Source organism: Hylaeus anthracinus, unplaced genomic scaffold (assembly GCF_026225885.1).
Source record: "Hylaeus anthracinus isolate JK02 unplaced genomic scaffold, UHH_iyHylAnth1.0_haploid 12002, whole genome shotgun sequence".
Lineage (NCBI taxonomy): Eukaryota > Metazoa > Arthropoda > Insecta > Hymenoptera > Colletidae > Hylaeus > Hylaeus anthracinus.
The window spans coordinates 5,869,993-5,893,929 of NW_026534349.1; the positions used below are offsets into that span (position 1 = coordinate 5,869,993).

The following is a 23,937-nucleotide window of genomic DNA, read 5'->3' on the forward strand; positions in this document are numbered from 1 at the left end:
TTTAAAAATGTGTTCGGCACACGTTGTCCCGTAAGACCTCGCGCATGTGTTCGCTATCGTGATACTAATTCGTTCGAATTTGGCTAGAAACTACGCATTAATGTCGGGACAAGAAGTATCGCTATAAGAAGGTCAACGAAAGAGTGAGTAGAAACCTTATTCTTCCTGTTTTAATGTCGCCTACTTTTTTTTCTTACAAACCTCGACATATGTAGTGGCGTGAATTACACGTGGTACGATTAAGCATGCATACCGTGGCAACCATGTTGTGCTTGGTATGAAATTTAATTGGAATCAAGGTGTATTATATATGTATATAATATATATACATATACTTTTTTTTTTGTTGATAAATTGTTCTATGATAATTTTCGAATTTCGTCCATCGAGGACAAAAAAATTCATTGTAGAACAGATTCACTGTACAAGTTTGATAAGAGTTACATCATTTAGGCATACAAATATTTAAGGATAATTTTTATTTGATGGAATCATTGGTAATATACAAAGCAAAGTGGTACTATGTATGATTATAATCATTATAAATGTAATATTGGGTGAAGCACGTGGTCGCTGTAGGTACAATCGTAAATATTCAAAGAAATGTGTATAATATATAGTTTCACGGTATCGTTTCGCTTTATAAATTGAATGGAAATATTTGGATAACTGTTTCATATCAGATACCAGAAATGTAAAGTGATGTAATGCTGCGTGTAATGTATGCCCATATTTGTCGGTCAAGCATCTAGAGCCTTATAGGAAGCATTACCACGAGGCTAACGATCTATTATTCTAAAGTGAAATTCCCGTATCGACGTTGCTAGTTTCGTATGAACGTTTATTTTATCCTCGATATTTCGAAAATTAATTGTTTAATAAATAATTACATCAAACGACACTTTTTCGTTTCGAAAAAATAAGTATTCTATGGATAAAATTCATGCGACGAAACGATATACCGTATTATTTATATTGGGCTGTCTGGAAAGTCCATGCCGATTATTAGTAGGCGGTACAGGTCTGATTATGTCGAAATGGCTGTAAACAAATAACGTGTATACATTCCTTAAAAGGTGGAAAAGTTGCGGAACAAAATGGTACATATATAATTCAATGAGTATACATCAAAATTCAAATTATGCCTTTGAATTTTTCTTAAAAATAGGCACGAACTTTCCGGACAACCCAATATATCGATAATATTAATGCGTACAACGATTTACGTGGCCACGTATTTCGTACAATTCCCGAGAATTCTACATTTGGAAATAATAATAGTTGCTGATTTGATTTGTTCGACGGAAAACCAGTCGTTTCAATATTTTTCCCAGTAACCAATCGGAAACGCTTGGTGCTGCCACGTTGCCGAGTATCCGGTTGGGGTCAGCCAATCGTAGAATTGGTGCCCAGTCGGAGCGGCATCTCTCCGTGGCTTGTGTAAACGCGAAGCAGCAAGCAGCACTCGGTCTGGCCGCGGTCGAAATTTGTCGGGAGCCGTCGCCATGTTTAGAAGTGTGTGCGTCCTTGAGCGAGTCGAGCGAAAATGTTCTGTAAAATATTAGATATAGCTCATGCACTGTACATTACGTGAGGTAGCTAATTGCAATTTAACGCTCGTCGATCACGGGTGTAACAATTATTTTCGTGGATGGCTCGCCTACGTCGCAGAATTTTGTGATTACATTATGGTAAGTCCGCCCTCCTATCAGACCAACGCCAACATGGCGGACGAAAAATTTCCTTTGTATCGCCGCGAGGCTCCACTGACGCAATTGTGAAAAATATATTTTCTCGTGTAACGATTCGGTTCGAGAGATCAGGGAAGCTGGTTTTATCGTCGAAATGCTTCGTTGATTGTCTGTCCCGACGATTGTTGTTACTATATCGAGATAAATTGACATTTTTCTAATAAGAAGACTCGACCGCCCCGAATGCTTGATATTAGACGTTCGCGTATTCGTCCCAATCTTTTGATATTTTAAATGACATCCCCCGTTTTATCGTTCGGTCGATCGTGACACGTTCTTTCCATTTCTGGCGTTGTATTTTTCAATCGGTTTTTTCTTCTGCGCAATACGCTTGTTTCACAAAATTCCAATGTGATGCATCAGTTGGATCGACGGAGAAATTTTGATTTCGGCGCTTTTTTCACAAATCAATTAACGTTCTCATTTCGACTCGGTGGGTTTACTGTACTCGAAACAACGGTAGATTGTACATATTTGTTCCAAAATAATATGATAAATTGTTTACATACCTTGAATAATTAGAAAAATAGAGCATCGTTAATAATTAGTGGAGTTACAGTTTGTTGTTTCTTATTTGTTTTTGTTTTCCAATTATCGCATTTATTTTTGCTTTTTATTTGTGAGTTATGTACGAGCTATTTTTTATATTGCTTTTCATTGTTTGCAACTCGAAGGCATCTTTAAATTCTTTCATTTTTGTTATTTTCTTTCAACCTGGTCTGTATTTGAACATAGTATATAACTTCTAAATAGAAATTGGTTTATAAACACAGAGCAAGTAATTGTTGTAAATATCTGTATTTCGCATTCTTCTTACTATACAGTTGTTGTAATATATTAAATCAAACTATGTAACGTCATTTTTAGTTTTGTTAATTAGAGTTGTTTCAGCACAATAGCTTTACATTATATTTTTATTTATATATATATATTTATAGAAACAAGTACTTTAAATTATATCCAACGTCAAATAATATATTTTTTAAATCAATGTTACAGTGTGATGTGTAATGAGTGATAAGCAGACTGCACCTACTTTGCCGCCCCTTAACGGGGGTGGAGGAAATAATGGGGGAAGCAATGGAGGTGCATCACAACAAACTGTTAGTTTGCAACAGGTTCTTGCCACTGCTCAAGGGCTTAATGTTCTCACTACTAGTGCTGGACAGCAGTTTGTTATTACTTCACAGGTTCCTGGCCTTACACAGGTATGTATATTTGAAATAAGTTGTTTCGATTTACATGTGTTTCATGTATCGTAGTACGTATTTGTTCTAATTTTGTTGCATTATTACAGGTCATACCGAGCAATGCAACAACAAATGCAAACATTCAACAAGTTGGTGTTACAAGAATTGTTAATATTAGTAGCACGCCCCCACGTGCGAGTCCCGTGGGAGTTGCAGGTGCGAGCAGTTCACCTCTTGCATCTCCCTCGCGCCAGAATTCACCGAAAGTTGTTTTAGCAACGTCTCCAAAACTTGTCAGAACTTCTATTGGAAATATGTTTGTCGCGCCAACGTCTCAAGTTTCGATGCAATCGCCGCCTGCAAGAAAAAAGTTAAAATTAACTGACTCCACCGAAAAACCTAGTGCGTGCGCAGACGAGTCGATGAGTTATAGAAGAAGAATTATGGAACACAAAATGAAACGAATGCGTGCAATAAGGGAGAAGTACGCCGAAAATGCATCGGAGCTATTCTTTCTTCATGCTGGAGGCAACGTGATGGATTTCCAAACTTGGAGAAAGAGGCCGCCGACGCCACAATATCTGCATTTTTTACGTCAACATAGATTAGATCCAGATGATGATGATGAGGATTTAACGGTGCCACTGCCAACAATATCAGAAATTCCAGTAACACCTATGGTGACAACAACTGTTTCCAATATAGTTCCTGTGAATCAGTGTACAGAAGTAACAATCTCTGGTATGAACGTTACTCCGGTTGCGGTATCCACAACGTTGCCTGCTGCAGTAGCTCAACTTAATCAACAAGGTAAGCATATCATTATTATATATATATATATATATTTGTAACTAAATTAATGATATTTATAAAACCATCTAATGGTAGTTCAAACCTAATAAGACAATGCAATTTTATATTTAGCACCAATTATTTTTCCTAGAGTACCAGGAGGCACCCATTATTTTTATTGTCACAAAAGATTAAACAATTAGGAGTAAAGGATAGTTTGTAATGGTACATAGAATATTAAAGCTTCGTATAAAAAGACTGAGCAGATTCTCATACATTTTTCATAGCTAACTATAACATTAGTTGTGTCCTTTTTTGTAACTATACACATGACAACATGGAAAAACAATTCAGGACATTAGGTTGCATTTTATATCAACTGTTTAATTAATTTGCGTAATAGGACACGTACCAGGTAGGCCTCAAGGGGGCCGCCATGGCATGGTATTTGCCTTCAGGGCAGCAATTCAATCTTCACCAGTCACCGTTCACCCTCCACCTACTTCTACTCTAGCACCCACGCTCATTATAGGTGATTACTGCAGGCTTATCATTTGGTGTTTAGATGCATTCATATTTTTGCGCAGACCTTGTTGAGTTTTGTAAACTTACTTGCAAAACCTTGCTATTATTATATACTAGTCCTGTTCGGTGCTTCTTGTGTGCAAAGTCAAACTGAGATCCAATCAAGCTTAAATCAATGTTAGCAGTTACTATAAGAATTAAGTTTTGTGGTACTGTTTACCAAGTAATTGCATTAGATAACATTATCAATAGGAAAGTTTATTACAGGTTTAACCGAATTAATGTATTATGGCCAGTCATTTTTTATGATCAAATGGTTTAATGCATGCCGCTTCTTAACTTATAAAATGGTCGTTATTTTTATTTAAGTAAAGTATACTAGGATACATCTTTTTGATAGTTAGTAGTTTTTAATTCTAATCATATAATCCCATGGTTCATCCTTACAGAGTGAGTATTTCTTTTATATTGATCATTATATACATCTTATCCATTATGATGCTACACCTTTATCGATATTTTAGAGTTTGTACTATCCCACAATCGACGGCTGGTTCAAATTATTTTGAAACAGTCCACTTATTGTGGGGAGATGAATTCACAGCATTTGTAGGGCTATACAGCAATATGCTTTTTGGCCCAAGGGCGCTGTTGATACAAGCATTTTAAACTTTTCAACTATAGTTGGTGTGATTTTTCGTAAAAGATAATTGTACTCATAGTGAATCGTCCTTTTCTTTTTTTTTCGTTACAGGTAGCGCACCAATAGTTCCAGGTTCACCAAAGCCTATAACAACAATAGCAGCAAGTACTGTAACAGATAAATTGTCTACAACAGCTACAACTGTTACAACAACAACCACTACTACTACTGTAACAATTATTCCTACTTCTACTTTAACTGTAACTACTACTACTACTACTACTACCACCACGGCAAAAACGTCTACCGCGCCTGTTGTTGCTCCTGCTCAGCCTGCTTTAAAAATCGTTAAGCTACCTTCCTCTAATGCGACTACATCATGTGATATCACGAATAATCAAGAACAAATTGTAGAAAAAGCGAAACAGGTACGATGATTTTTGTAAAGAACACGCTTGTACAACTGTTAAGAATTTGATAAGGTACACTAATCGATTCGTCGACTCAATTCTTAGGAAGCATACGTTATGCAGAGGATCGCCGAGCTCCAGCGCGAAGGGCTATGGTCAGAAAGAAGATTACCCAAGGTGCAGGAACCACCTCGTACGAAGGCTCATTGGGATTATTTATTGGAGGAGATGGTTTGGTTAGCCGCTGATTTTGCTCAAGAACGGAAGTGGAAAAAGGCTGCAGCAAAAAAGTGTGCGCGCATGGTACAGAAATATTTCCAAGAAAAAGCAATTCAAGCACAAAAAGCTGAAAAATCACAAGAATTGAGGTTAAAGAAGATCGCTGGATTTATTGCAAAAGAAATCAAAACGTTTTGGACTAATGTTGAAAAGGTAAGTCGTTTAAAAGTATGTTAATTGTGCGCTTGCTTGTATCGCAATTAAACACGCTACCCCACACTATTAAGCCGACATTTTTAATACAACCCAATTGGAAATGTGTGCTCGTTGTGGGAACAGAAAAGTCTGCTAATTGTGTATGGTTGTATTAATTATATAGATGCAATCAAAGAATTGACGCCGGACAATTATTTTATAACAATTAAACTATTTAATAATTGCTATTACGCGTACATGTATTTCACTCTTTCCTTTTTCTTAAAGCTGGTGGAATATAAGCAACAAACGAGGCTCGAAGAAAAAAGGAAACAGGCGTTAGATCAACATTTAAATTTTATTGTTGGGCAAACAGAAAAATATTCCACATGGCTAACAGAAGGACTTAATAAAACTGACGGTCCTCAAAGTATACCAGCTTCTATTAATAGTTCTCGAATATCTTCTCCAATCCCCCCTGGAAAATCTCATTCCGATGGTATGTCATAAAATTATTTACCGTATTGTTTCGATTATGTTGATACACGTGATACTATTTTAATACAGAGGACTTCCAACCAAACCAAAGTTCAGATGACGATGAAGAAACTATAGCTAAAGCGGAAGAGGAATTAAAGTCTGTAACGAATCATAAAGAGGAAGTTGAATTGTTAAAGAAAGAATCGGAAATACCATTAGAAGATCTCTTGAAAGATTTGCCACCCAACTACTTAGAAGATAGAAGTAAAAGCTTATCGCCTATGCCAAAAGAAGCTGCAGTAGAAGTATGTTTGCAAAATATTTCTTTAAAAATTAGTATTGATATTATTAACACGTAATAATCTTTTAAATAGGAAAATGAAAAGACAACGGATGGAGATACAGATTTTGTTGCGGCATCGGACGAATCCTCGGATGAAGAAGAAACTATCATGGAACAGGAAAAATTAGAAGAAAATGCAGATTATAAACAAGAATTGGATGATCTCAAAGTATATATTAATTTCTTTTTAAATGTTACAAGAGAAAGGTATGAATCTTTTGTATACAGATTTCATTCTTCTAGGCTGAAAATGAAATGTCTATCGACGATCTTATGGCCAAATATGGCAATCTGCCGGATGTTCCAATGGATGTTGATCAGGATCCTGGTCAAGGTATGTAACATAAATTTATTATAATGAATTATTTTTCCGATCGATGTCGATATATCGCTGATGATACTTTTACCTATCCTGATGGATCGAGAAATGGTATTCATTTCTTCATTCCTATTTTTTTGATGTGACTCGAGGCATTTGTCTGAGATATCTAATCTATATGCAATGACACAGCGATAGTGAAAATTAACGACGAAAATAATCGTATAATATTATGCTTTTAGAATCGGACAAAGAAAGCATTAAAGAAGAAGAAGGACAAGAAAATGACGAAGAGTCTAGCAGTAATGAAAGTGAAAGTGAAGAAAGCGACAATGACGTGGGAGAACAAGAGTCTCAAACGCAAAGCGACAATGAAGCCGACATAGGGCTTAAATCTCTCCTTGAAGATATATCTATGGAGAAATCTTCGGTTGACAAGGTGAAATGATGTTTTTTACTTGGTTGTATTGTGTTGGTCGTATAAAGAGATTAATATATCTGTAATCTCTTGTAGACTGAAGACATGGATCACTCGCAAGCTCACAATGAAATGGATAACGTGGCAGCATTAGCAGAGAGTATTCAACCTAAGGGGAATACATTACTCACTACCAGCGTAAGTCATTTTAATGATCATTTTTTATTTAGCGAGATTTTCATGATCAAGTTAGCCTTTCAATCCAAGGTGGTGTAGCAGTAATTATTTGCGCATGATCATTTCTGAAAGGCAGAGTAAATGTGATGATTTTTGTCAAATAAACTAAATCAATGATTTATTTAAAAAAATCGCCACTACAATTTTTCTAAATTATACAAATTGAAATTAATTCTTAAATATCCCCTGATGAAACTTATCTCGTACTTCAGGTTGTTACGAAAATCCCATTTCTCTTGAAACACCTTCTTCGAGAATATCAACACATAGGACTAGATTGGCTTGTTACGATGTACGAGAGAAAATTGAATGGCATTTTGGCCGATGAAATGGGTTTGGGTAAAACCATACAAACGATTGCCTTGCTCGCACATTTGGCGTGCGAGAAAGGTAATTGGGGCCCGCATCTTGTAATAGTGCCAACGTCCGTGATGCTTAATTGGGAAATGGAATGTAAAAAATGGTGTCCTGGTTTTAAGATCTTGACTTATTACGGAACACAAAAAGAAAGAAAGCAGAAAAGAACAGGTGATAATTCGTTGCTTTGTTTATATACAAGGTAAATAGGAAATACAGTTGCGTTATATTTTATATTTTCTTCTTAGGTTGGACGAAACCCAATGCGTTTCACATATGTATTACGTCGTATAAGTTGGTTATACAGGATCATCAAAGTTTTAGACGGAAAAAGTGGAAATACTTGATATTGGACGAAGCTCAAAATATTAAAAATTTTAAGTCACAGAGGTGGCAGTTATTATTGAATTTTCAAACACAAAGGTACATATTTCAAATTCTATCGAAAGATTTATATATATTTGTTATGAGTATTATTTCACGCAGACTTTGAATTATTTTGTACAGGCGATTATTACTTACCGGTACACCTCTTCAGAATAATTTGATGGAGCTGTGGTCTCTGATGCATTTTTTAATGCCAAATGTATTTCAGTCGCATAGAGAATTTAAGGAATGGTTTAGCAACCCTGTTACAGGCATGATAGAAGGAAACAGCGAATATAATGAGAACATTATTCGTCGTCTGCATAAGGTCTGTACGTAGTTTGTTCTTGAAATTTATGTCTTGAAATATTCATCTACTCGCTACCGACCCAGACACGAGACTTTGTGTTACGTGTCTGTTTAATATAAATAGCGAGATATTAAACAAATTCTCTGTTAAAACTCGCGTGTCAATATATATATATACATGGTATGACATACGAATCCTGTCTGGAGAAACAAAATTTTAACATAACTCCATTAGTATTTTTTTTTCTCAAGAGTTGTCTTAGCTTTTCATTTATATAGTGATTATATTTTTTGCAGGTTTTACGGCCTTTTTTATTACGGAGATTAAAAACAGAAGTGGAAAAACAATTACCCAAAAAATACGAACACGTTATTATGTGCCGTTTGTCGAAACGGCAGCGATATCTGTACGATGATTTTATGTCTAGAGCAAAGTACGCGTTACACTTTTTATCTTTTCAAAACACTCAAAAACATTTTTTCGTACAGTCTGTAATTGTTTCTTACATTTTCTTTCAGAACAAAAGAGACCCTGGCTAGTGGTAATCTACTAAGCGTCATTAACGTATTAATGCAATTGCGGAAAGTTTGCAATCACCCGAACTTATTCGAAGTGAGACCTACAGTGTCGCCGTTCCAAATGGAGGCTATTGAATTTGTTACAGCTTCTTTAATATGGAGTGCTCTTGATTACGATCCATTTAAGGTAGTAATTTGATGCTCCTCGTTTCCATTTAGGGTACTTATAATTTTAAGAAACAAAAAGAAAAATGTGTTTATCTTGCAGCATATCGATTTATCTAGTATTAATCTTTTACTATGCGATTTGGAGTTTACCCTTACTGCATTTGCGGCACATAGAGTAAGACGATTGCAGACGCCACGAAAGCTAATAGAAGAAATAGACAGTCAACCGAATCCACCTCCGAGATGTCCATCTGGAAAAATTAAGATTAACGTTAGATTGTCTAATCAAGTTAAACCATCTACTACGCCTCAGCAGACTCAAACAAAATTAAAGAATTTCGCTGGAATATTGCCTACTCCAAGAGTTGGAACGTCACCCTTATTGAAAACAATAAATAATCAAAGCACACCAGGACAAGGTAATTGATAATGACATCTGTAATTGATTTCTCGTGATCTTACCATCCATTTATTATTGATTGTAGGTGTCACTTTGAGAGTAGCTGGTGGTCAACAATTACAAGGATATTCCGTACAATTGGTGCAGCATCAGGGTAGCGTAAAAGGTAAATAACCTCTTTCTTATCTTGCAGCTTTTTTCACACTTATATGTTACATTTATTTTTAAAATTTTAAACCCTTTGCATCATCGATCAGTGGTTGCACTCAAACTATCACCGTGTAATCATTCTTGCAATGGTGCTAGAGAAAATGATCTTGGGCCAGCTTGTTTATAGTCTCCCCATATTATAGGCATTCTAGAACCGAGAGCACATTAACAAAAACTTACATTTCATAATTATGTATCATTTGTAAGTCACAATTTGTGTAAAAAAAAAAAGAAATGTTTGTTGTGTTTGCTTCGAAAATAGCCATCCCTGTTGGAACACTAGCACATAACCCACAAAGTACAACAGTGACACCAACTACAGCAGCAACGAATGCACAGAGGATTACAGTAGCGAATGCAAATATCAGAGATGGACTGCAACGGCTAGCCACGCAGACAGTCACAGTTAAACAAGGTGATTCCGTCCAAAGAATAGCAGTGCCTAGTTTTGCACAGCTGGTTCAAACATCTACTGGTAGACATATCATTCTGACTTCGAATCAGCAAAACACTAACACAGGTTTGTCCCATGAGTGCTCGTACCCTACTGACCCCCATTTGTGATTCATTTATAACGCAATGTGAACCTACCCGATTCCTCTTTCGTGTTATTTTTTTTTATGCACATTTATATGGCTGTTGTTAAAAGTAATAACCCGTTCAAAAAATAATACAAGATGCATGCCTATCAATAATTGTTTCCTTATGTTTGTGAAGAAAACCCGCTATCATAATTCTAAAACGTATATAGTTGGCATATAAACTCAAATTTTAATAACAATATCTAATAGCTTTCTGTATTTGCAGTTTCGTTTCCGGTAATGACTCCAAGCGGACAACGTTTAACAGTTTTATCGAAGTCTTTGATGGGCCTATCTACCTCTGCAACCGCAGTTAACAAAGTTGTAGGAGGAGTAGTAACAACAACAAGTGGAACAAGTGGAAGACCCGTAATGAGGGTACCGCCTCTAAATGTTACTGCTTCTCAGGTGCAGTCCCCTGCTGGCAATGGACAATCGCCGCAACAATCGATTCGTTGTGGTATTGTCACCAGACACGCACAAAAGGAATCTGAAAAGGCACAAATGAAAGAACGTCCAAAGTCTGAGTTTTATTTGGTAATTATTTCATTTAACTCTACCTACCGTACTTCGAATATATGTACGTAGATACTTGATCGATGTATTACTATCTCCTATCATCTATTCACGAGTTTATGACATTTTTTATAGCCACAATTGGAAGAAGAACGTAAACAAAGGAGACAAGACAAACTCCGTCTTCTTGCGAAAATCAACGAAAGAAGATGCGCGGCATGTCCTCTGTACGGTGAAGATTTGTTTATGGCATTGCGTATTGGAAAACCGTCTACAGCATGTCGATGGCATAATGGTTGGGTCCACTGTTCCACTGCTAAAGAGAATCCGCGTACGCGAAGACAATTTTTTTCCCGCACAGAGGCGCTCGCAGAGGCGATTAACAGTACAGAACAAATCGTCGAAGAGCTTAAAGAAGTTTTCGAAAGGTACGTTTATAAATAAGAATATGAAAATTGTTGTATTAGTTTCAATAATTTTTTGCTTAGATTACGTGTAATGTAACGTATCGTTATAGGTTCGTTGTTCATGTTCCTGCTGTGTGCGCACCCTCGCCACGTTTTCATGTTTCTCATCCACCTCCACATAAATTGTTCGGTCAACGACGTATGCAAATGGAAATGCAACGTCAACTGTCGCCGAAATTTGCATTGTTTCATCCAGTAACTAGCGCAATGATGACTCAGTTCCCCGATCCCAGATTAATACAGTACGACTGCGGGAAACTGCAAGCCTTGGATCGACTTCTCAGAAAGCTTAAGTCTGAAAATCATAGAGTTTTAATTTTTACACAAATGACAAGAATGTTGGACGTACTGGAAGCTTTTCTTAATTTCCATGGCCATATATATTTGCGTTTAGATGGTACTACCAGGGTAGATCAACGACAGGTAATAATCGGTTGCTAACATTTTCATCATTTTATTTGTACATCTTGTTTTTGTTATTTCTAACATGTTTCGTTTTGATACAAAAATACAGGTTTTGATGGAGAGATTTAATGGCGACAAGCGAATATTTTGTTTCATTTTGTCGACAAGATCCGGAGGTGTGGGTGTGAATCTTACAGGAGCGGACACCGTCATATTTTACGACAGTGATTGGAATCCCACGATGGATGCCCAAGCGCAAGATAGATGTCATAGAATAGGTCAAACGCGGGATGTACATATCTACAGGTATGTAACAAAAATTCAGCACAAGCAATTTTTTTAGGGCAAGGCATTCGATATATTAACGAATGTACGTATATTAAATTACTATACGTGTTGCATTTATATTTCAGGCTAGTAAGTGAAAAGACCGTGGAAGAAAATATCCTGAAGAAGGCTAATCAAAAGAGACTGCTCGGAGACTTAGCTATCGAGGGTGGTAACTTCACAACTGCTTACTTCAAGAGCGTGAGTGTAATAATTATTCAAAATATAAAAAAAAAGACCTTTTTAAGGAGATCTTTTAATTTAGAACTTCAAAGAGAAGAGTCACAATTTAATTGATTTTGAAGAATCATTTTTATTAACATTTTTACAGTCGACGATTCAAGATCTCTTTAACATCGATCAAACCGAGAATGACGCAACCGCGCGAATGGCTGAAGTGTTGGATCAGAATCGAGATCGAGAGAAATTTCTACAAAAGGACGCACCAGGACTGCCTCAGAGTACAGAGGACAAAGTGGCAATGGGAGCACTGGAAAGTGCTCTCGCTGCCGCTGAAGAGGACCTCGACGTTCAAGCTGCGAGGACTGCCAAAGCAGAGGCTGTCGCTGATTTGGCGGAATTCGACGAGAATATACCTTTGGAAGATGGGGAAAGGGACGATATGCAAGTCAGCAAGGCTGAGCTTGAAGTACAAAATTTGGTATCTCAGGTAAGACAATGTTAATATTCAGGGCCGTATGTGTACGTTTTGTACGTAAAGCTCCATCGAGTCTAGGTGGTTCGTATGGAAACATTTACTAAAAATGTTCTGTTTTCCAATCAGCTCACGCCCATCGAACGTTACGCGATGAAGTTTGTCGAGGAGTCGGAGGGTGCTTTCTCCGCAGCACAACTCGCAGCAGCGGAACGCGAGCTGGAGGAACAGAAGAAAGAGTGGGAGTTGGATCGACTGCGAGCGTTACGTGAGGAGGAAGAGAGGCGAATGCGGTTGGTCGACGACGACGAGAAACCGTTGACGTTCGGACGCGAGGATGCGCAGAATCAGGTTAATAGTGCTAGTAATTCTAAGAAATTAGTCAGTAAGAGACTCCCGCCGAATAGAAGGAGGAGGAGGAGGTCGCGTAGGAATAATAGTAAAAGTGCTCAGGAATCGGATAGTGAATCCGAAACCACCACGGAATCGGAATCAGAGTCTCAAGAAGATGTTGTGGAAGATAGTCTCGACGAGGAATCGAGTCACACCGAGAGTCAGAGTCAGGGCGACGAGGATGATGAGGATGAAGAAGAAGAAGAAGAAGAAGAAGAGGAGGAGGAGGAGGAGGAGGAGGAGGAGGAAGAGGAAGAGGATGAGGCGAACGATCGAAACGATTCCGAGCGTGGTGGTTATCGTAAACGTAAAAACCGTTCGAACAAATCGTTCAGTCAGAATCACTTTGATCTCAACAGTCCGAGAACGAGATCCAGGGGCAACGTCAAGATTAATCTGTGGACGTTGGACGTGAGTCCAATTTTACCAGGCGTAAAACCTAAGGGTCGTGGCAGACCTCGAAAAATCCGGAAGCAACGGGACCTCGATATGGAAATGAAAGCTGGAGAGAGCTTTGTTTTGCCTTTACCGCCGACCTCGAGCCCTAAGAAATCAATCAACCCGAATACGTCAAATAAGGTGGACGACGAACACTCCACGACTCCAAAAGTGTCGACTCTAGACACGGAGAGAAGCAAACTCCTTTCGCCTACCAAGGGGTCGATCGAAAACGTTGATAATTGCAAAACCGTTTCGAATCATTGCAGAAAACTTAGGAAGAGCACAGACGCGAAGGAGGATCTTAATTCTGTTACAAGTTTAGATTGTTTAGACGCGGAAACGTGTTTTCGATCGGACGATTCGGCTTCTAGCAGTATGTCGGAGCAACGTAAAACGTCGGAATCGAGTGAGACAGATACGAAAGTCGATGGTGACGCGATATGCGATCGAGTAGACAAATCTTCGGTATGTATCGCGCAGTCGGTACACAAATCAACATCGCAGTGCAACAATCTTGGAAACGATGTACCTCGCAACGAAAATATCGAACATCTTGATACCAGCGTTACTTCGCCGAGTCGTAACTCTTACTCGTCCGTGATAGAGTCGGGTACTTTGAAAATGATCTCCGATTCCGAACTAACAGAAGAAATCAACGTATCGGAATATTCGTTGACCGCTTCCTTGAAGAGCGAGATAGTCGTCCAACACGCGGAAGAAGCTACAGAGAAATTGGATTCCGTTTCCGAGAATATCAAACCTGTTACGGAGAAGAACGAACGTTTGAAAGGGGAACGATCGGAAGGCGAGGATGAAAATAATCCAAAGAACAACACAAGGACACGAAGTCAGGCCAAGGCGAACGAAAACGGAAACTTAGAACAACCGTTGTCGAGTAAGGAACGATCGGACGATAGTGTTTCAAATTCCCCTAAGGAACGCGCATCCATTTCTGTGATAAAAACAAGCTCTAGTCAGGAGGTCGGTAGCAAAGAGGAAAAAAGCAGTAAATTAGACGAAGACAACGACAATAAATTACCAACCTCTTCTACGAACGATCCCGATTCGTGCGACTCGGCAGAGTCCGATCTGAACGAAGAAGGCAATCTCAAGTTTCGCAAACCTGACTCATCCTACAGTATAACTACTAGACGCGCGAAAACCATCGCCACGGAAAACTCTGAAAACAAAGATTCGGTCACGCAGGTATCGTCGAGTGAGTCGAAGAAGAATCAAGAAAGCGAAATTTCGAATGTAAACGTCACGCGCAAGGATATAAATAAAATAGCATCGATAAGGAGACCAGATACACCTAGGCCTACCGTGGAGCACGGCAGAATTACGAGGTCGAGCGTAGGTCGTTCTCTGACACCTCCGCCTAGCAGTCCCACGAAATCTTTACACAGGAAACCACCGGACCCTCCTTTTCCCGAGTGCTTCAAATCTTCCCCGCGGCCAGTGACGAGGTCGTCGACTATGAATTCACCGTTGCGAAACGAAGAACAAAGTACGGTGTCGTCGTACGAGAAACCAACCACGCGCAGTTCGAAATCCTTGGATAACGGCTTCGTGAATCCCGTCCTACCGTTCCGTAGAAGCAGCTCTATACCGCCGATGAAACCCGTGTCTGAAACAAAAGACGGTAGCCCCGTTGCGACTAGGTCGAAGAGGACCAGTGAATCCTCGAGCGTAAACGTAAGTGTCTCGAGAAGGCGACCGGACACACCAGTTCCTACTTTCGAACAAATGTCGAGAGTCACGCGATCTGGCTTAAGTTTCACTATGAATTCGGGGAAGTCGAGTTTCAACCACGCGCCTTCGCACAGAGGAGGCAGACACGCCCGGAAGGTGGACTCTTCTAGCGATTCGAAGACGCAGGATTCACCTGTTTCGCCCAAGAACACCGATTCGAACGGGAACGCCGTTGCTTCGGAGGACTTTACGAAACAGGACGACCCCATTTATGGAGAAGGAAACGAGAAGCCGCAACGGACGGCTAAGGTAGTAGCGATCCTTACTTTGGACACTAGAAACAATCACAGTAGCAAAGCGTCCAGTTCCGTTCACGGAAAGTCTTCTAACTCCAGTGCCGCCGAAACGAAAAACACTAAGAAGCACGAGTCGAATTCCAACGTTCCCGAATCACCGGGGAAGAACTGTCTGATGCGAATTTCCGACGTGACTTCCAATTGTAAATTAGACGGATGGTGTGGCCCCGGACTGGAGACTAGCTCTCGAGGTAATCGCGTAGCTTCCACCGTGCTCTCGAACTCGGCAAGTACTTACACGAACTCCGCCAAGGCTGGCAAAGCGTCGAATTCGAAACATAAAACTGACAAAGTTTCGTTGCCTGTGCAGTCGACGGTGATCGCGTTGGTCGATCTGGACAACGATCCTAATTACGACTCGCCGGACGGCTCGCAACGATTGAGAAGGAAAATAAAACGGACACGATTAACGTCGTCGCAGATAGTCGAGGCGCTGGAAGAAGAAGAGGAACAGATACCACCGTCGAAGAAGTCCGTTCGTTCTCAGCTACCGCCTCCACCGCCTCCTCCTTCGCAGACGGCTCAATTGGAAAAGATAAGCAGCGGCAGCGTATCTTGAGTCTCGTTGAAATTTTATCGCTGCGACATGTAGCAGCGAGTTTGTATAAATATTCCTCGACGCGATTCGAAGGCGCGCGGATGCCATTTTTGGCTGCGCGTGTAAAATCCAAGTTATCGAATTTTTTTTGTTTTCTTTTCGCGAGAGGGAACACCACTTTTTGGAACCGAGAAAGGTGCTATTCAAGGGTTTATTTTTCTTCTTTTGTTCTTCTTTGTATAAGACGAAATGACGTCTAATATGAATGTTTTAATAACGTATATTTGAAAGTATACAGGAGGCAAGAGAGTTGCGTCGAAGTCATAGGAACACCAGCGTGTTAAGGTTCCTTTTCGCGTGACGTTGAGTCACGACTTCTAACTGTACATTTTTTCCATTTTGTAAGCTATTTTTTACACGAACAATTTACTTGAAAACGTTAAGAGTTAATAGCTGTTAACAGGCATGATAGACCCAGGAAAAACACGAGACAATCGACATGTTGTTCACTGGCAAGTGTTATTGTGTAAAACTCTTTACCGAGTATTACGAACAGCTGGCAGCACTGGTGTTTTTCTTATACTTTGAACAACAACAAAATTAATTTCATTTCCTAGTCACACGGCGAGGTGAATTTCTCTGGTCCTGATGGTTAAATTTGAACGAAGCTAGAATCTTTAAGAGCTCATACGAATGTCAGTATCGCTACACGTATGGATTTTTAAAATATTGATTCATTCGAGAACGGTAGACTTTTTCAGCAAAAAAAAAACTGTAAATTTTAGAGGAAAAGATCGATAACCGTTTTTTGAAGTTTTATTTACTTTTAAAAGGAAAGTATTAAAAACAGAAAAGAGTCTGTACGCGGGAAGAATAGATTTGAAGAGTCGAGTTTCAAGATGAACGTGTTAAACCGGGGGTCTCCTGTTCGAGCGTCTGAACGCGCTTCGCAGAGAATGTATCTTTGTTATTACTTTAAATTTTGCCCGGATATTTGCGAACAGTATTTTTACATTATTCAATTTTAAGAAAACGAATGAGTCCATTTTTCGAAATAGCAAAGGTGATGTTCCCTCTCGATTTTCACACGATCCTCTTGTATATAATACGCATTAACGAGGGAAAGATAATCGATGGAAAAAGTGAGACTTCTTTTCTTTGTACCGAGTACACGCGTGTAATATTTTTAGCATTGTAAATTTGTGCTCTCCCGTAAAGGTTTTCCTGAACGCCTTTAAGCGACATTGTAATTTATACTTGGTAATAAGAAAAAGGAAGGGAGAATTAAGACACATCCGCGGTTGTATAATATTAGGGATAGTAACGAGAATTCAAACAGACAAATACACACACAATACAAACAAACAAACAAACAAACAAACACACATTAATAGCTTAGTTCGTTAGTGACGTTGCAAAGAATGATCGCTAGTATGCGATCGTTTTTGCGACGATCGATCGTATAAGAGAAAACAGAAAGTGGAGTAATAGACAGAGTCGATTCGGATATAACGGAAACAGTAAAACAAAACGAAAAAAAAAAAAAAGAAAAAATGCAGTAATACTGCGAAACGCGCCGTACTTTGCTCTCGTGTAACGCTTTGTACATTACATAACTCGCAAGGTGACGACCTGATTACATGCCTAGACTTAAGGAGTTAATCGTTTAATGGTATGCCACCCACCACCCGCCCCCGCCCCCGCCCCCGCCCTCCCCGCCCGACACTGTAATATTTAAGTTGCGTGCCTGTATTTTGTATGATCGAGTGAGTCCGAGGAAGGAAATAAACAAAAATTATTCCTTGCTACGAAAAACGATGTGTTTTCTTATTTCTTGGTGCGTTTCCAAGTCTGTTCGATCAAAGGTTCAGTTTCGTTTTGGTGTCAAATTTTGCTCAGTGTGCTTGGTTATATATTTACACAGTTACGTCGAGATCATCGAAACGAACGACGATCTTGCGTTTCTCGCGATATATGTTTGGTGTGGCAAGGCTAACATGACCGCACATTAAATAGAAGAAAAATATAGAGAAAGAGTTTTTTTGCAAACTTTGATATATGATACACGTAGCATGCAGTAGAAAGCTCCAATAATTATTTCGAAAATGGCACCAAAACACTGCCTTTGCCATTCCAAACTTGGAGTCAGCCAAGGTATAAGCAGGCACATTAATGAGCGTATTGCGCGACATTCTCAAGTCGAAGCGAGTAGAGTTAAAGTATTTATGCGAGATGAAAGTAACGAGATGTTTAAAGAGAGACGAATGAGCCTTTGAACGAGCAGTGTTATGCACACTTCCTTTATTCACTTCCTAGACATTCCGAGAACGTTTCTTTACTCGGTTAACGTTGCATTTCTGTGATTTTATTTGCTTTGTAACGGAAGTATTACGAAGACGAAGAGGATGCCCCGATTCGTTAAAATGTCATTCGATCCTATTCGCATAACTAGAAATTACATATACAAGTGCGCACCACGCTCGTTCTTTGCAAACACTTTCTTTTAAGTCTTCTCGAAGCAGATTTTTTTACACTCAATCATCGAATTAGATCTGATAGTCGTGCTTTGATATCTTGCAGATATGGTTGTCGGACGACAATATGGAGCAAATGCCGGTTAGTATCGACGTTTATCTACTTATTAATTTCCATGTCTGGCGAGAAACACGATTGCATAATTATTTTAATTGTCAGATGTGGTGTCCACCAACGCCTCCAACCACGGATAACGATGTTTACATCGACTATTCTTTGGGATTCCTTTACGAAAACACTCCCATGTCGGAGGCTCAATTGCCTCCGGTATACATTAAGAAAGAACAAAAGAGAAGCAGAGTCGACGTTGGAGTTAGCGATCGCGATGGTAAGTAAAACTTAAACCGTACGTACGAGATTAAATCGTTCTTCTAACGATTGTGCAATAACAAGAGCTTTGTACGTATATTAAAATGCACGTTTTATGTGCAATAATTTAGAATTACGAACGAAGGACGCATCATTTTTCATGTGTTAAATAAAAATTCGAATTATAGATTATTATATTTACAAGTGAATAGTTAAGTAAATACGAGGCTCTGTTAATAATCGAGCGTAATTGATTTACCAGGACGGCGAGCTGTTAAAATGCGACACAAGGAGGAGTCTGTGTACGCGCCAAGATCTTTGTTTGATCGTCCTTCACCGGCGGTGATGAAGATGCGCCGTGATATGAAGTTGCACAAACATCGAATGGTTCGACAACCGATCCCAATGCCAGGCATAAAGCCTTCGCATATGTCGAAATCGTCAGTTGACCAAGAACACATTCTAGATTGGATGATACACGAGGATTGGGCGCTTCTTCAAGCAATTCAAATCTACCAAGGGCTGCCCCTGAATCTAATGATCTTGTCCCCTGGCCACACACCTAATTGGGATCTAGTCGCTGATATAGTTAACAATACTTCTCGAATATACAGGTCTCCGAAACAATGTAGAAGCAGATATGAATCGGTGATAGTACCCAGAGAAGAGGGGAAGTTGCTTTACGACACCACGCCGAAAAAACAAAAGAAACAAAAAGGTGTATACAAGATGCCTCAGGTGTCCGAGGTATATTACACAATTTTTATTGTACAATTCGAAGGGGGATGATATTGTTGGCAAGCGATGCTCATATATTTTAATCGTCTTCTTTTAGCAACAAAATAAAACGAAGGCAATGAAAACATCTCAGTTGTATAATCAGGATAAAAATCATTCGTTTACATTAATGTGCTGTCAAAGATTCGATACCATAAAATCTGTTTCTAATAAGAGAACACCCACTGTTAAACCGCTGCTCGTTAATCCGTTAATGAAAAACCCCACAAACGCTGCAGTTTTAGCCGAGTGCGGTATACAGTATGATAACCCGCTGGCTCCCATAGAAGTCGCAACACGACGCGCCGACAGGATAGCGAAGGAAAAATTGAAGCACGCTGTTAGTATACCGGAATATAGTATTTTATTGAATGTAATCTTCTCTAACTTATTATAGAATAAAATGTATTTTATATATTCAGGTTTTAACGGCTGAGCAACAACAAGTAGCCGCTCGCCTGCTACAACAACAACAACAGCAACAGCAGGCTCAACAACAACAACAACAGCAAATTAAACTACAGCAACAACAGGCCCAACAAACTGCATCGAGTACATCGAGTCCACAAGTGCATCAATTGACTCAGGTTGTTACCACGGTTGCGACAACTGGTCTGACTACGATGAAAACGGTTACAACAATGACTAATGTGACTACGTGCGGCACAACGGTCGCCACCTCAACGGTGAAAACTCGACCAGGGGGAACGTTGACGATGCAGGATGCTCGAACTACTCCGACCGTTGTTAGCGTCGCTAATCTTCAAGCTGCACAAAGAATCGCTACAGCGAGCTTGGTATCCGCTGCACAGAGTTCACCCACGGCTACGCAGAAGGGTATTGTTGGAGTCACTGTAGCAACTGCTTCCGGAAGTAAAACGCTAACTGCTGCACAGCTACAGTATTACAGGCAGCAACAGGTTCTGCTGCGACAGCAGCAAATGAAGGTATTGCAGGCACAAGCTGCGAGTGGTCAAAAAGTATCGGTGGCAGTTTCGGCCGCTGCTGCACAGCAAAGAGCGACGCTGATGAAGCAGGGTATAGCTGCTGGCACCGTTACGCAAGCGACCGTTGGAAAGTCAACGGTAGAAATGGCTGCTCTGATCAAACGACAAGCGTTGCAGCAACAAGCGAAAGCTGTAGCTCAGGTACAAGTGCCTGCGCAATCGGGTCTCACTCCGGCGCAAATATTCGCCCAAGCTGGATTACAAGTACAGCAAGCTGGAACATCGGCCGGTGGTACGCCAGTCGCTACTTTGGTGAAAGCTGCGAATGTTGCCGGAGTGCGTACAGGAACTCCTCAACAAATCCGACAGCTCGCTCTTCATCCTCAAATTATTACTCAGAGGAAGTTACCGGCGCAGAAAGTTGCGCAATTAACGCAAGTCGCTGGCAAAACTGGCGTTCAGACGCAGCTGATTGTGCAACAGAAATCTCTACCGGCGACCATGACTGTGCAACAAATTCAGCAAGTCATGAAGCATGTTCAACAGCAACCGTCGACGATGCAGCAGTTTACGCACGTACGTGTAGGTTTCTGTTGGTTTTTAATTTTATTCCAAGGTTCGACATCTCTTACATGATATTCGATTTCAGGTTTCTACGGGACAAACGGCTTCCCAACCTGGTCAAGTAGTGTTAGCAAAGTCTCCGTTGCAGACTCGTGTAATTCCTGTCGCGTCGGCGGGTTTGAAACAAACGATTCAGGTCGTGACCGCGAGCAGCGCTCAATTGCGACAAGCTGCGCCGGCTCAAGGGAAACCTGTCGTTACAACCGCGAGAGGCAGTCCCGGACCTAGTCAAGTTAGATTGCAGACTATCTCTCATCCTGTTCATCCTCAACAAATACAGCAGCAGCAGCAACAACAGCAATCGCAAACTCAACAAGACGCTCAACCGAAGTGAATGTGCTGCTTTACTACTACTACTTGAATAGATCAAGTATTACGAACTTCTTTTAAATTCTTGTTGCCGCGGTGAAACCACGTCGAATGAGAGATTTTATTTGACCGCTCTTAAAACAATGAGAACATTCCAAAAGATATTGCATGTATCTTCATTAAATCAGTTCAATTTTTATCCTAACCGTACCTTCGTATAGACGATAATACAACAGTGGCTACAATGCATGTGCAAATAATAATGCACGATGCTCTTCGCATCATGAAATAAATGCCCTTTCTGTTCATATACTGAAGCGTAACCATCTTTTCTACTTTAATTTTATCTGTGAGAGTGTGACGCATTAAACACAACGAGAACTATTTCATAGTTTGATCAGTATTGACGTCACCCGGTTTCTTTATTGTAGTATGTCGTCTCTCAAAATTTGCTGGCCGAATTTATATGTAATATTTGAATTACTTACAAGAACTCTGTCATACGTCACTATTTCGGAGGTATTATGAGATAATAGCATTACTGTAATGTTGTTGCAGCTTATGTCATATTTGTTTTTACCAAATGCCCATGACATTGGTAACTATTGCGAAGTTACATAATCGATGATACAACCTAATGGATAGTGTGCTGTTTATCATTCTGATTTCGTTAAAATTAGAGTCCGTTCGAGGTGTAATTATTCGCATCTTAGTACTTAACCGCAAAGCCAGATTCCCATTTATGTAAGTTCGGGCGGCGTGCATGAGCAACGTCCACTTGAAAGTGTCAACTCTTCGCGCAGGAAGGTCTGAAGGACCCAGGCGAGCTGGCACAGCGAGCCGCGACACCCAAACGAGCACGGAATACGTCAGCCTGTACAAATGGCTTGCTAGAAATAAACGGTGCCGATATTGAAATTGCTGACCGGCCAGTTACTTATTTCGGATCAGCTATGGTAATCTGCTTGTAGCTGTAAACTAATTAAGTTCAGCAAGAGTGTTCTTCTTCGGAATTGGACAGAACATCACATTCTCTCTCATTCGGCAGTAATAAAAGTTCTATGTATTTTTCAACTCTAATTCATGAACAAAACTTCCATCTTGTGTATTTACGTTTTTTACACTTTCAATTCAATCAATAGATATGAGTGACAAGTACATTCTTTCTTCCATGTATTGCGCTGCAATTATGGCATCTTGAACAAATACCGTTTAAATTTCCAGCAATAATTATTTATTGGGTGTTCGCTGGGCCAGCTCAAGCCTGGGTAAACATCGACCATTTCGTCGCATTCAGCGACCTTTTGCTCGCTAGTAGAAACATGTTTTCAAACAAAATCCGGCGAACAGTGACAATTTACGATCGAACGGGTACGCTACATAGATGGGAATCCGTCTCAAGATTTCGAGAAAATAAATTCATAGTACTAAACGATGCGATTCCGTTTCAGGAGTATGCATATCGGTTTTGATTTTAATATATTATTTCGCGTGAAACGATTAAATATTTCACAGATGATATCCTTGCGAAGTTCTGATTGCACAGCAAACTTATTTTTTCTTGACTTTGTAAGGACTAGAACGAAAACGACTTAGCCTCAAGGAATACGCTTAACCTATTGATACACGTAACTAAAGAAAAAAGTAACAGACGAAGATACGAATTGTATATGTATAGTTACCTGTAGGATTTAAAAATTTAATTCAATGATGCGGTGTTTATACTAGGACCTTTATCGAATTGTGTAAGATTGTACTAATAATATATATATAAATATGTATAATTCGTGTATCATAGACGCTAAAATAAATCTCTCGTAAGTAATTCTGAGCTCTTCACATCGTGCTGTGCATGCGAATAACATTTATTATTTAATTACAATTGTTTATACAATGAGTTAGCAAATAGATAGTACCTATTTTTATTACAAGTTAAGTTTATTCACGTTAAAATTATCAATATAATTATTGCAATGTCATGGATTTCAAAATGCACGATTATATTTTTTTTTCTCCAACGTGCATTATCTCTCTAAGTGATCTTTAAGTTGACCTCTGTACAAATGACGTATTATGATAAGTATGATACCAATATGATACGCCTCTTATCTATACTGTGGTACATTTGATAAATGAAAAACACTATTATAGATTAACCGAGTACAAAGCAACGTGATGTCCGAACTTATATAAGTGGCGTTTCCATTGCTGATA

The 23,937-nt window shown here is 39.5% G+C and overlaps 1 protein-coding gene and 1 non-coding gene across 7 annotated transcripts; both read left to right on the forward strand.

Moving 5' to 3' along the window:
- LOC128892498 (helicase domino) lies at window positions 1-23,562 on the forward strand. 6 transcript variants are annotated; one of them, XM_054152946.1, is made up of 33 exons: window positions 1,292-1,691; window positions 2,751-2,959; window positions 3,049-3,751; window positions 5,013-5,329; window positions 5,417-5,743; window positions 6,014-6,224; window positions 6,293-6,510; window positions 6,580-6,717; window positions 6,792-6,882; window positions 7,110-7,306; window positions 7,382-7,483; window positions 7,735-8,050; window positions 8,128-8,302; window positions 8,387-8,573; window positions 8,852-8,988; window positions 9,074-9,260; window positions 9,342-9,660; window positions 9,727-9,807; window positions 10,114-10,371; window positions 10,659-10,969; window positions 11,084-11,376; window positions 11,466-11,838; window positions 11,930-12,126; window positions 12,234-12,348; window positions 12,479-12,817; window positions 12,932-13,153; window positions 18,803-18,838; window positions 18,917-19,085; window positions 19,329-19,813; window positions 19,902-20,183; window positions 20,266-21,372; window positions 21,440-22,966; window positions 23,042-23,562. In XM_054152946.1, exons 2-32 carry the CDS (start codon window positions 2,762-2,764, stop codon window positions 21,746-21,748), a joined length of 8,400 nt encoding a protein of 2,799 aa, XP_054008921.1. In that variant the 5' UTR covers window positions 1,292-1,691; window positions 2,751-2,761; the 3' UTR covers window positions 21,749-22,966; window positions 23,042-23,562. The 6 variants fall into 6 exon arrangements, with proteins under 6 accessions (XP_054008918.1, XP_054008917.1, XP_054008919.1 ...); XM_054152948.1 differs by having other exon boundaries at window positions 1,293-1,691; window positions 20,266-21,366; XM_054152943.1 differs by lacking the exons at window positions 1,292-1,691; window positions 18,803-18,838; window positions 18,917-19,085; ... (3 more) ...; window positions 21,440-22,966; window positions 23,042-23,562 and adding an exon at window positions 1-143 and having other exon boundaries at window positions 12,932-16,390.
- LOC128892574 (small nucleolar RNA snoR639/H1) lies at window positions 5,802-5,936 on the forward strand. Its single transcript, XR_008461102.1, has one exon. It is a non-coding gene; the product is annotated as a small nucleolar RNA snoR639/H1 (small nucleolar RNA).
- Window positions 23,563-23,937: the final 375 nt, after the last annotated feature.

What these genes read in the sequence shown, in the direction of transcription:
- LOC128892498 (XM_054152943.1), top strand. Translation starts at nt 2,762, where the DNA reads ATGAGTGATAAGCAGACTGCACCTACTTTGCCGCCCCTTAACGGGGGT. An exon ending in TGATCAGGATCCTGGTCAAG is followed by an intron (nt 6,883 to 7,109) that starts GTATGTAACATA and finishes TTATGCTTTTAG; the next exon opens with AATCGGACAAAGAAAGCATT. An exon ending in TACAAAATTTGGTATCTCAG is followed by an intron (nt 12,818 to 12,931) that starts GTAAGACAATGT and finishes TTTTCCAATCAG; the next exon opens with CTCACGCCCATCGAACGTTA.